The sequence below is a fragment of the Oryza glaberrima genome, chromosome 2 (genome assembly GCF_000147395.1).
Source record: "Oryza glaberrima chromosome 2, OglaRS2, whole genome shotgun sequence".
Classification (NCBI taxonomy): Eukaryota; Viridiplantae; Streptophyta; class Magnoliopsida; order Poales; family Poaceae; genus Oryza; species Oryza glaberrima.
Window position 1 is genome coordinate 615,143 of NC_068327.1, and position 13,147 is coordinate 628,289.

The 13,147-nt window shown below is 36.4% G+C and overlaps 1 protein-coding gene across 1 annotated transcript; it reads right to left on the bottom strand.

Moving 5' to 3' along the window:
* Positions 1 to 87: 87 nt before the first annotated feature.
* LOC127764098 (probable gamma-aminobutyrate transaminase 4) lies at positions 88 to 12,391 on the bottom strand. The gene is made up of 18 exons (XM_052288928.1): positions 12,306 to 12,391; positions 12,072 to 12,156; positions 10,318 to 10,390; positions 7,776 to 7,873; positions 7,509 to 7,601; positions 5,685 to 5,758; positions 5,122 to 5,160; positions 4,918 to 5,006; positions 4,768 to 4,844; positions 4,615 to 4,689; positions 3,922 to 3,969; positions 3,595 to 3,678; positions 3,418 to 3,505; positions 3,213 to 3,291; positions 3,021 to 3,114; positions 2,816 to 2,894; positions 266 to 381; positions 88 to 162 (listed from the first exon to the last, which is right to left on the bottom strand). Exons 1-18 carry the CDS (start codon positions 12,389 to 12,391, stop codon positions 88 to 90), a joined length of 1,452 nt encoding a protein of 483 aa, XP_052144888.1.
* Between the last annotated feature and the right edge of the window lie 756 nt (positions 12,392 to 13,147).

The window sequence follows — 13,147 nt, forward strand, 5'->3', positions numbered from 1 at the left end:
AACTAGCGCCAGTGGAATTTATTCGGTGCAGGGACCACATCATTGCTTTCAACCTTTGCCGCCATTGCCATAGATGACATATGTTGACTAATTCTTCTTGGATTTTAGCTCTGCCACTCTTTCCTCTGTTGCCTTCAGAGCTTCTCCATATATGCTCACCAGCTGAAAAGCAATAGAGTACTATGAGTCATGACATAACAGCGTTGCTTTCATCTACAACCAGAAAAGAGGGAGAAAGGTTATGCTGTGATTTGTTCTTAATTACTTTATCAATTTCTTCACGGGTTATTATCAGTGGTGGGGACATCGCTATCAAGTTTCCAAGAACCTTAACCATCATGCCACGTTTCTTACACTCCTGTCCAAATATTTCACCAACACCTGAAAAACGCCATAAAAAATCATTAGAACTTTTACTTTGTCAGCACATACCTTAACCCCACCCAATGCAATTCTAGCAAGGCTCATTGGTACATCACGGCCTTAATAATTGACTTCCATTCACGTATTCAGATGAACAAAATGCAGCATCTGGTGCTACCCCTACAAATATTTTTTTTTGAGGGAATACCCCTACAAATATAGGGACTAAATCTGACTATTTTATAAATCTCATGTATATTGGAAATTAGGACTATATAAGCCACCATTCCATTCGGTAACACCAACACCAATAGCCCCAAAACCGGCTAACACTATCGGTTCGTGGGGCCTATCACTGCCGGATTCCCTGCCAGCAGTGGGCCGGCGACAGTGTTGGCTGCGAGTAACACTGTCGGTTTTTTCACATGCAGTGATAATGTAGAGTTTTGTTTCAGTCCAATAAAAAATATCTCAAGGTATCGGTACCTTACGGTACCATCCAACGATCAGAAATGATTTGGTACCGTAAGGTACCGGTACCTCGAGGTACTTTTTGTTGGACTGAAACAAATCTCAAATGGATATCATTGTTAGTTCGGAATTGATAGTCCTACCCGGCACCGTTTGGACACTGCTTATCACTGTTGATAGGTGTCAAGAACCGACACTGAAAGCCCGCCTACAAATTAAAAAAAAATACAGTCGGGCGGTCTAGGCACGGGACGGACGGCTCGTGGCATGAACCAGCAGTGATACTTACTTCCGGAATCACCGCATCACCGTGGCCCCAAACTAATAATTGAGGTCCCCATATCACTGCCGGTTCGTGGCATGAAGCCGCAGTGATACCTACTATCACTGCCGGTTCGTACCACGAATCGGCACTGTTGTATCATTGCAGGATCGGATCGTGACACGAGCTGGTAGTGATATTGTTCTTTGGATTTTGGACGGGATTGGGCGCAAGAAAGTGTAGAACCGACAGCGATACTTTATCACTATCAATGCTCGCCGAACTGGCAGGCCGTTATATGGAAGTGAATATGCTATTGATCATATACATGTGCACGATACCTTATCACTATCAATGCTCGCCGAATCGGCAGTGATAGACCATCATATGGAAGTGAATATGCTATTGATCATATACATGAGCACATACCAAAAGATAAAGGGTTAATTAGATTCATGCCATTATAATTTTTATGGCTTTGAAATATGCCAATATTACTCAACTATTTGAAATCATGCCATTGTAATTTAACAGTTATTCGATATATGCCACCGCTTACCCCTTCAAACCATTTTCTATTTTTTTCCAACCAAATTACCCTTATCTCTTTCTTTCATCCCTATTCTCCTTTTTCATCTTCTCCATGCCATTACGTTGTTTTTTGTTTCCAAAACACAGAACACAGTTAGGTTTTAACACAGAACACAATTATTTGATTATTATGCGTGCGGCGATGGCTGCAACCTTCAGTGGCTCTCCCTCCTCTGGGGCTTCTTTCCCCCAAAGGGCGTTGGCGGGCACTGATCCAAGTTGCAACAAGTCAATGTTTGATTCATGACAGCTTGATGCGGGTGGTCCTGACTTCCACAGTCTTTTGGTCATTATAACTCCAACCCAGCATGCTCGTGGCAAAAAGGCCCATTGGTGGCGGAGTCATGGTGTTTCCAAGTCTGCATGAGGAATTGGTTGTTGACGAGCTAGGGTGTTAGCTTTAGGTTGTTTTGGTTTGGCTGAGTCTTTTATAGATGATAAACGTCAATTGTTATCTTCAGAGGGTCGCCTCTCTTTTGTATTCTCTTCTTTATACTCCCGTGTATCTTCTGCTACTATCTTTCAGGGCTCCTGTGCTTGCGCAGGTAAAGCCTGCCCTGTGTACTTTTGTTTGACGCAATATATTCAGGAGGTGGGGAAACTCCCCCCCGGTGACTTAGTAAAAAAAATTATTATTTGGGTAACACACATAACATATTTCCTACCCTAATCCTAGGCCCTATTTGAAAGATTAGCCCAGGGTTAATTTTGAGAGCTAATGTTTAGTCATGAATCGGTAGGCTAAACATTAGCCTAGGGTGGTATGTTCGGATCCATGGGCTAATTCAAGGCTAAAAGGTGGAGAGAGAGTAAAAAGAGAGGAGAGAGATAGCTGCTTTTTGATGGTCCCCACACAAAATTAGCCCCATTAGCATCCCTTGGAGGGCTAATGTTTTGAGAGGGGCTAATTCACGTTAGCCTCAAATTAGCCCACATGTTTGGATATATACTTGAGGGCTAATTCAGGCCTAAAAGGTGAGGGCTAATAATTAGCCCATGGAACCAAACAGGACCCTAGTTGTTCCTAGTTTTTTGTCGTGCTAATTAAAGCGTAGTGGGTAACATTGGTGTAATGCTGATAATTAAATTACTTAATTATAAGTGCTTGTAGTCACTAGTGTTACTTACCCCACTCAAAAGGGGATAACTCATATGGTGATTTGTTATCGGTGAACTCAGTTGCTATCAGCAATCCTACACCACGTGTCTGCATACAAGAGCACACATAAGCTATGCTGTTTATGTGTTCAAATAAGAGACCAAAATCGTGCCTGTGGTACCAGAGCACCAGGAGAAACATGGAAATATTTCAAAAATCTAAACAGATCAATACCTCCCCAACAATTGGACTTCCAGCTGCAAAGGCCTTGATTCCCTCCTGGAACCTTTGAGCAACATGTGTGACATGACCAGGAATATCTCTTTCCCTGGTACCAGTAATTTTGTGGAACATTCATCAGAAACAAATAAAACCTATGTACCTACAATTAATGGCTATGTTTCGGGAATAGAAAAGTGAGTGTACCGATAAATTTTCAGCGCCTCTAAAGCAACAGCACAGGAAACAGGATGGCCAGAATATGTAAAGCCATGAGCAAATGTACCTGTGACAAAAGACAACTTCATCATGTCTTTGTTTTTGGACTACAAACAATGAGAGAGTAGCTGTGGGTACCAAAATTTTTACCCACAAACAATAGGATCGGTTCGTATAGTAGCATTTAACTTACCGAGCTTGTTACTATGAGAATGAATCACATCTGATATTTCCGGGCTAACAAGTATCGCTCCAATGGGAGCATAGGCAGAAGAAAGAGCCTATATCATGGTAAATTAAGATGATCAGTCATCTTGTATCATGTAACAAATGTTAAGTAGTACTTGTAATTTGGTACTAGATAGCACACCTTGGCCAAGGAGACAAGATCTGGTTTGATGTTATACAAATCAGATCCGAACATGGTTCCCAACCTTCCAAATCCAGTAATAACCTAGAATGGACCGTAGTTCAAAACTTTTGCCCTAAAAAGTTAATTGTTGTTTCCCCATTTTATGTTTGTCTCGGGAGTAATTTTATCATCTTTGAGAAGGTACCACATTTTTTATGTAAAATTTGCTACCTTCAGATAATAGATAAATTTACCTACATGTACTTTTTCAAGGACAACAAAATTTCTTGTCTTGGTAAGATATAATGTAAACATACCTCATAAAAAATAATAATGAAAACATACCTCATCTACAATAAAAAGGATGTCATACTTCTTAACCACTGCTTGAATCTGTTGACAGACAACAAAATAGCACACAATGAACATGCATAACTACAATTTTGTTGTTCAGCGAATAGTAATACGTGAACACTAGCAACTCAGTAAACCACTACAGTTTTGTGGAACTGCTAGAGTGTAATGAAGTACAAAAATTTCAGAGTGATCGAGCAACTATCAAAAGTTCCACATATGGGTAATATATCTTAGCTCAATATTACTGTATTCCAGAATGCATGAAGTAAATGAATACAGTTAGTCCCTGTTTAGTTCCCCAAAAACTTTTCAAAAAACATCACATCGAATCTTTGGACACATGTATGGAGCATTAAATATAGATAAAAAGAAAAATTAATTGCACAGTTTGCATGTAAATCGCGAGATGAATCTTTTAAGCCTAATTAGTCCATGATTAGCTATAAGTGCTACAGTAACCCACACGTGCTAATGACGGCTTAATTAGGCTCAAAAGATTCGTCTCGTGGTTTCCAGGCGAGTTATGAAATTAGTTTTTTCATTCGTGTCCGAAAACCCCTTCCGACATCCGGTCAAATGTTCGATGTGACACTAAAAAATTTTTATTTCACCAACTAAACAGTCCCTTTGGTTTTCTAAATGGAAATGCAACTTTAATTTATAGTATGCCAATCCATCCACCTTCTCAAAATATGTCTTTGGAGGAAGGATAACACCACCAGCACCAATCACAGGTTCAGCAATGAAGGCAGCGATCTAAGGGGAAAAGGAAATAGATTAGGTCGGTAAACTCCGGTATATTATAAGTTTTGAGGTATGTCAAGAGAGGTATACCGTTTCTGGTCCTTCTTTGAGGACAAGATTCTCTAAATTATCGGCAAGTCTAGCTGCAAATTCTTCTTCTGTCTCACCTGTCTCCCACAAAAATCATTAATTTCATCGAAAAATGCACTCTGTTAATCATAAATAAAAAAATAAGTATACCAGGGAGATGGAAGCGCCAGTAGTGAGGGCAGTCTGTGTGCAGAACAAAACGTCCTGGCAGATCAAAATCCTGATGCAAGGTAGGAAGACTAAAGATGCAGAAGGGATTAGCAAATGTGACTTCAAATATGAACTAGTCATTTCAGTAGTTAAATTTCCAGTGGATAAATTTGCTGGCTGATTTTTCAATAGGACTATACTCACCCTGATAGACTAGCTGATATGAATGTTGTTCCATGATATCTGCAGTAAGAATTAAGAATGCCATTAAAAGTGATTTTGTAGAGATAAATTTTACAGTCCGTGAGAGGTATACCAAAATTTTAGTACCTCCTAATACCATAGGTACAAGTACCGTAAAATCACTCTTTTATAGAAGTTAGCTGGGATGGATTTATTCAGTGGCGGATCTAGAAAAAAATAGTAGTGGAGGCTGAATAAACTACATCAGCATAAATCGAACCTCCAGTCCCCACATCCTATGGATCTATAGAAAAAAAATTTAGTGGGGGCTTAGGGGGTCTCCACTGTCCTGGGGGCGGTGTGGGGTCTCGAGACCCCTCCGCCCCATTGTGAATCCGCCCCTGGATTTATTTGGTGTCTATGAACATTGCTATCTAGAGAGAGTTAATTGAAAGTAGCTAGCCATGGATTTGTAACATGGAGAAAGTAAACGGGAAAAAACATGCCAATAGATCTAGAATATATAGGGTGAAACTAGCTAGGCATTTCTTGTTTTAAGGAACACGAGTATATATGTAGCTTACGATTGTATCCGTGAAATGATATTTTTCTTCTTTGGCCTCCCCAATGCATTGTTATAATACCATACTATCTTAACCTGCAAAAGAATTCGAAATAAGCATTATATTCTACGTGTGGAAAACAATGGCAGAAGAGTAACAAATCAAGAAAAAGAACAAAATATATCAGTCAAGATTAATCTATGTGTTTATTGTGACTCTTCAATCCAACACAACTATACAAAGGGCATAAACATGATGAAGGAAAGAAATTAGATATGCACTGACATCCCATAAAAAAGTTCAACCAACAAATTAACCAAGCAGTAATAATATAGTAGATACTCTTCTGATATACTACCTCCAGCCGGATTTAGTCGATGTTTTGGACAACCAAATTGACCTACGACAATTAGTTTTATATACCGAGCAATTAGAAACATCACTTCGTTATGAGCCGAGGGAAACATTACCATCATGTAAACATGATGATGTTCGAACTATGTGCAACACAATGTAAAATTTACTTAATTTACAATCTTCCCTATCTACTGTTATGTATTCCAATCCTTGAGATCACAAAGGTCATGCATCATTCCCTCTTTCATTGTATGGAACATTAATAAAACTTTCAAGGATTTAATTTGTACTTTATGTATACGGGTATCAATAAGAGAGACATACTATCAGTAGTACTTTTGGAAGAAACAATTCACACCATCAATAATGTAACGTAAAATCTCAATCGAGAGCCTCTCGTTTTAGTTGTAACTAGCGATGACATCACATAACTGGAAGAGTCATACTTAAGCATAATACTAGTACATCAAGCAAGTAAAAAAAATTCCTACCACCTATGCGTTAAATAGAATTTTCTTTTAAGTTACTCATTTGATGTACGATCCGATTACATTATTGTGTTCGTAATAATTAAATCTTTACAACATGATCTCATTTGATTATATTTGTTGATGAAAAATTACAAATTACTTTTTTAATATATCTAAATAATTTTTAGATTTCATCAAATTACTTCTTAGACATATAAAAGTAAATTCAATAAAGCTTAAAAGTAATTTACATATATTATAGAAGTAACTTAAAATAAAAGAAAGTAACTTGTCATGACATTAAAAGTAAATCTATTGTGGGGGTAAAAATATAAGTCTATCTAGAAATTAAATTTAATCAATATATTATAGAACTAACCAATAAATAATTGTTCACCGAATGTCTAAAAACTAATTTAATCATATCTAAAAGTAGTTTATATATATATATGATAAAATTAACTTACATATATAATAAAAGTAATTTACAACCTAATTATTTTTTATCATAATATAATTATGTAAGATTGCTAGAAAGATTTAATTGTAACGAATATAATGGTGTAAATAGATCATATGTGTAATCAGATCATAGATCAGATAAATAATTTAAGAGAAAATTTTATTTAAAATTTCAAATTTTCCCTAGAAAGTATGTGGGGTCTGTAAAGTAACAGATGAAATTGAAAAAGTGAGAGGTCTCGATTTAAGACTAACACGCTACTGCACTCTACCTAGACGCGTCCTGGTTGGGCCCACTGCATATTAATGTTCATTTTAAAATTTGTGCAAGCACATATCCCACATTTTAACTACTAATTCACATATATTTAACAACCTACATAATTTCTACCATATATACTTGACACTAATATGGATTATATTTTTCACAAAAATTCGAATTTGAACCGCAAAAGTATCAGACTTTAACCCTTGCATTCTGATCTTTCTTTTAACTGATATAAATTTTCACGGTGCAAACTGCAGGAAATGGCTGGTACTTTAACAATAATATTACCTGAGAGTCATTTGCTTCTGAACCACTGTTCGTAAAGAACACTTTGCCCATTTCCCTGGCAGTAAACATGCTAATAAGTTCTTTCGCAAGATCCTGCAAGTAGCAGCAAACCTCCAATCATCAGTATTTACAAGTTTTTTTTTTGTTTGCAGAATGACTAAGTCAGTCACTATAAGATTTTCTCATGTAGTATTAATATCTGAAAAAAAAGAAACAATACAAATAAAACAACGATTGATGAATTAAAGATGCAGAATATATATGTACCAAAGAAGGCCTGGTTGTATGGTTCCAAAAGGAGTGGTAGAAGGGTAACTTGTTTAATTGCTCCGTAGCAGCTTTGACTAAACGAGGCTCACTACCACCTGAAAATAGCATGCATGAGTGGTTAATGCATCAGCGTTTACAATCAGTTACTGATCACTTCACTGCTCCCTCTACCCTTGATCAATAATTAGTTCAATATCATTTTTTAACAATGGAATTAGTTCAATATCAATACGTCGATTACAAGATAAAATGGTACTACATTGGATTCATATTTAAAACTTCGGCTGGATTTACTACCTGGAACAATACAATTTATCCCTTAGCAAGCCTCCTGACAAAACTTCGTCTGAATTTACTCCACTAAAACATTTCAACCGGTTTAATCTACCCCTGATGAGATTTGCCTTTTTTTCCCCTCCCCATACAAGGTGAATTTGAAGTTCAGAATTTTCAGGGTAGCAAAGAACAGCATATATATAGGCCGTGTGTAGTTCCAAAATAATTCTTCAAAATACCAACTTTTTCATCACATCGAAACTTTCCTACACACATAAACTTCCAACTTTTCCGTCACATCGTTCCAACTTCAACCAAACTTCTAATTTTAGTGTGAACTAAACACAACCATAGCGTATGTTTGAAAATTGTATTGAAGGTTTTTTTTTCATGAATATTTTCATAGGTTAGGTAATCTATATACTAGATGAATCCTAGCTAGGTATACACAATTAAATGAAAATGATGGTGAAGAACTTTTAAGGTATTTTTCTAGCGCTAGGTGCTAGGCACGCGGTGACGCTTCGCCTAATGCCAGCGTGCGTAGACGACGCCTAGACAATTTATTTTCTTGATGGGTAGAGTTATGTCATGCTAAATGGAAGAATTTGACACGCTGAAACAAAGAATTTAACATTATAGGCCATCCATGAGTTCTATGACCATAATTCATCATATTCCATCTTTAATATTCTCCAACTTTTATGTATAAACCAAACCTTAAAATGCTCCATGTGAGAAAAACACGCCTATACACAAAATGCTTACTCCCTCCATAAAAAAAAACGGAACCTAGAACTGAATATGACACACCTTTTTAGCCAACGTTTGACCATCATCTTATTCAAAAAATTTATGTAATTATTATTTATTTTATTTTGACTTGATTTATCATTAAATGTTCTTTAAGAATTACATAAATATTTTATATTTTAAAAAAAATGAACAAGACGAATGGTCAAACGTTGATAAAAAGTAAACAGCGTCATACATTAAAATATTTTACATCCAATATTAGATTGGGTTTTTATAGAACAGAGTGAGTAGTTGCTAAGCGAGGCAGTGATGCTCCACCTACCGCCTAGGCACCATCTAGGCGGAGTAGGCATGGCCTTTTGAAACAGAGTGTACTCCCTCCGTCCCAAAAAAAAAAGACAAACCCTGAGTTTTCGTGTCCAACTTTGACTGTCCGTCTTATATGAAATTTTTTTATAATTCGTATTTTCATTGTTGTTAAATGATAAAACATGATTAATATTTTATGCGTGACTTGTCTTTTTTACTTTTTTTTTCATAATTTTTTCAAATAAGATGGACGGTCAAACGTTGGGTACGGAAATCAGGGTTTGTCTTTTTTTTTGGGATAGAGGGAGTATGCTGTTATCCCACAAAACTTGAACTGAACACTCAACTTGTTGGTGAGGAAGAAAAGACAAATCTCATTAGGGAATAATACTCGTCCAAGTGAGCAAGAATGCTCCTTCTCGGTCGCGCGGGGGAGAGAAAAAAATCGGTTGCTAGCTCCCCCTTCCCCTCATCACATGGCACCAGCAGCCTCTCTAGGCCCTCACCACATGTCCCCGTCCCCACCCGCCACTTATCCACAAACAAAACTCTATTGCAATAAATCACCCACATATTTTGAAAACCTTCTATTAAGGATATTCTATTGAAAAAAAAACCCACATATTTTAGAAACCCCTATTAAGCGAATTCGTTTTATTTTTTTTCCACCAAAAAATATTTTAACTAGTGTATTATAATATTTCACTATGTATGGATCAAATGTTGCAGTGAACTGAAACATTTGATTCGCTATTTGCTGAAACATTGTTTTTATATAAGGTGAAACAACATCCGATTTAAACGAATGAAACATTTTCGATCTACTAAGTGAAACAATTCTGATATACCGGGTGAGACATCGTGCAACATTTAAAAATAATTCAATAATAAGCTAATTTTTTTTTCATCTGAATATATCCATATGTGTGGTCTTGTTTTGAAGATTTAATTGCAACAAATTTAATGGTGTAATCGGATCATGATTTTGATAAGTAATTTAAGAGAAAAATCAGTTTAAAGTAGTTTTGCACGTAAATCGGGCGTGTTGACGTCAACGCCCGATTTTTCTCCAAACTGATCGGACGCCTGACCCGGTAGACTCGTCCAACTTTTTTTTGTTAGAAGTTGAACGGAAAAAGTAGATTGTTAGCTGGTAGTTAATTAGACATTTTCCTATTAAAACATCTTATACACATACCTAAAGCTGTAGACAACAATCCTGCAAGTGCATCTAGATACTTGGTCCCGTTGACATCGTAAACGTAACATCCCTGCATATCAGGTCCAAGCAATACGATGCAAAATATCGTTAGATATCAGAGCGCAAATTTAAATAAATTTCACTGCAAGTTTTTTTAGCGTTTCATTTTAACTTTATGGGGAGGGGTGGGGACCCGGCCCCTGCCAGCCCCTCCATAGCTCGATCCTGTGCGCATATATACGTTACTTCACATATATACGTACGTTACAATAAAAGGAAGGGTACAGATCAAAATATTTCAAAGAATGCTAGTACATCAGTTAGATGACGTACGTCTTTAGAAAATGTAATGTCATTATTAAAATTTAACTATTACTACTAGTTTGCATAAAAATATATTTGGATTGCTCCAATGAAAAATATGATCGTTATATTTTCCATGCAAAATACTCTCTACGTTCTAAAATATAGTAACGTGGTCCTAGATGAGACATCATATTACTATAAATTTGGGTCTATTCAGATTCATATTATTAGGATATGTCTCATCTCATGTATTAGATTGTTATATTTTGGGATGGACGTAGTATATACCCCCAATATGTGTATATAAATTTTTTTAACATAACGGAAGAAACTTAATTTCCTTGTGTGAGAGAAATAAAATTCTTAGGGATACAATTATTCCCCACCGTGTACGTACATAAAATTGACACGGATAGAGAGAGGAGGCAGAAACATGTTTGCCACATTAATTAAGTAGACCGTCAAGTTGAGGCGGAGTTGACTCATTTGGAGTTGACATTACGAAACAAGCCACGGGGAGGACTATTCAAGCTGCAAATAATTGGAGATTTTTATTTTTATTTGTAGATCGGTACTTTGGGATGTCTTGACTACATGTCCTTGAAACCATGTTTACTTTCTCTAATAATAATCCTCGAAATATAGGATGTTGATCTGACACTGGAAATCTATCCATTACCTTAAAAAAAGGGGAAAAAAGTAGAATGCAAAGCTTGCTCAATGATCTTGCCTTCAATTAATTTTAGCACCCCGCCACCATTTTATTCTTTCGAGAACTGTCATTTATTTTTGTTGGATATAGATATAATAACAGTAGAACACACCTCATTGTTTCGTTGCACTCGAAGACATATCACAAAATAAGCCACTGCTACTACAGATTTGATTTTCTTTTTTTTTAAGGGGCATTTGCAAATTTGCCACCGGTTTTTTTAATATTGCAAGGATGAAGGATGCCACTCGAATGATAGTTCTAGTGGTATTTTTGTAATTTTCTAGTGACAGTTTTGCAATAACGATTTAAAGTAGTGGTAAATTTACAATTGTTCTTTTTTTTTAAATGAGGGTCTCTCTAGGTTATAGGTGGGCTGTAACTATACCAGTATAAAAAATCGGACATCCGAGAACTTTAAAGGTTTTATGTGAAAATGCATTGTCACATATGGCCCTCTAAGAGGCCTACCCCTTAAGAGCATGCTCACCTCTCCAAAACGCCAAGACTCACATGCGTTCCTTTTTTCTACGAAATTAAGACAGTAAGGAAACCATATACCGTTATGGTTTTAAAGATGTTGCACAGTAATCCCAACACATGAACAAAAATAAAGATTTTTCTTACTCATATGAAAAGTAAGAGTTAAAAGTTGTATGTTAAAAATTATCTTATCCTCTGGTTAGTAAAAATAAGATTACAAGAGAAATTAAAAATTAAACTGAGTAAAAACCTCAGATCTCTCAATAACCAGTGGTGGTGAGATAGCGGTCTGCCATGCGGCTGTAAACGGTGCAAGCATGGCATGATCCTTAACCCTAACAGGATAAATAAATAAATCAGCAAAAAAAAGGCAAAAAACTAGTGTAAATTAATGTAGTGTTCCAGTACTAGTTGCTAATGAAAGGGAAAATCGTGTAGAGAGTTTTGACACTCAAGCTACTAGCCATGCGATTTCTTATCATACCCATGTTCTTCAGCAGAGTCATCAGCTGGCACCTGATCAGAGAAGGCACCTGATGAGTACTGGAGGAGGCCATGAGGAGTCGTCATATATAATGATGAAAGTTCGCTTATAATGTCTGGCGCACTGATCGTTCTCGGAGAAACACACGAGGAGATGGCATGGGTATATATAGGGTGTGTTCGGAATTCTCAGATCACGACATGCAGCGCACGAAAAACTGAGCGATCTATTAGCGCATTATTAATTAAGTATTAGCTAATTTGTTTTTTAAAAATGGTTCAATATGATTTTTAAGCAACTTTCGTATAGAAACTTTTTGCAAAAAAATGCACCATTGAGCAGTTTGAAAAGCGTGCGCGCGGAATATTCCAAACACAACCATAGTAGGAGTTTTGACATTTTGCTTATACCATTTGACCATTCGTCTTATTTAAAAAATTTTAGAATTATTATTTATTTTATTTGTGACTTACTTTATTATCCAAATTACTTTAAGCACAACTTTTTGTTTTTTATATTTGCACAAATTTTTTAATAAGACGAGCGGTCAAATGTAGATTGGAATAGTGAATATCCCTTATATTTACGAATGGAGGTAGTAGTATATACTTATCGACGTTTGATATCACGACTATGTTATTTGGATGGTATGGGGATCGTCGGTACTAGGGTATATACGAGATTGAGGTTAAAGAGATGGAGACAAGGATTTTTATACAGGTTCGAGCCCCTTATCTGATAAGTAATAGCCCTATATCCTGTTGGCCGAAGCCGGTATTGCTCATTTATTCATCTTAATCACACCAGTATAATAATTGGGATAACCTATCTAACTGTCATCG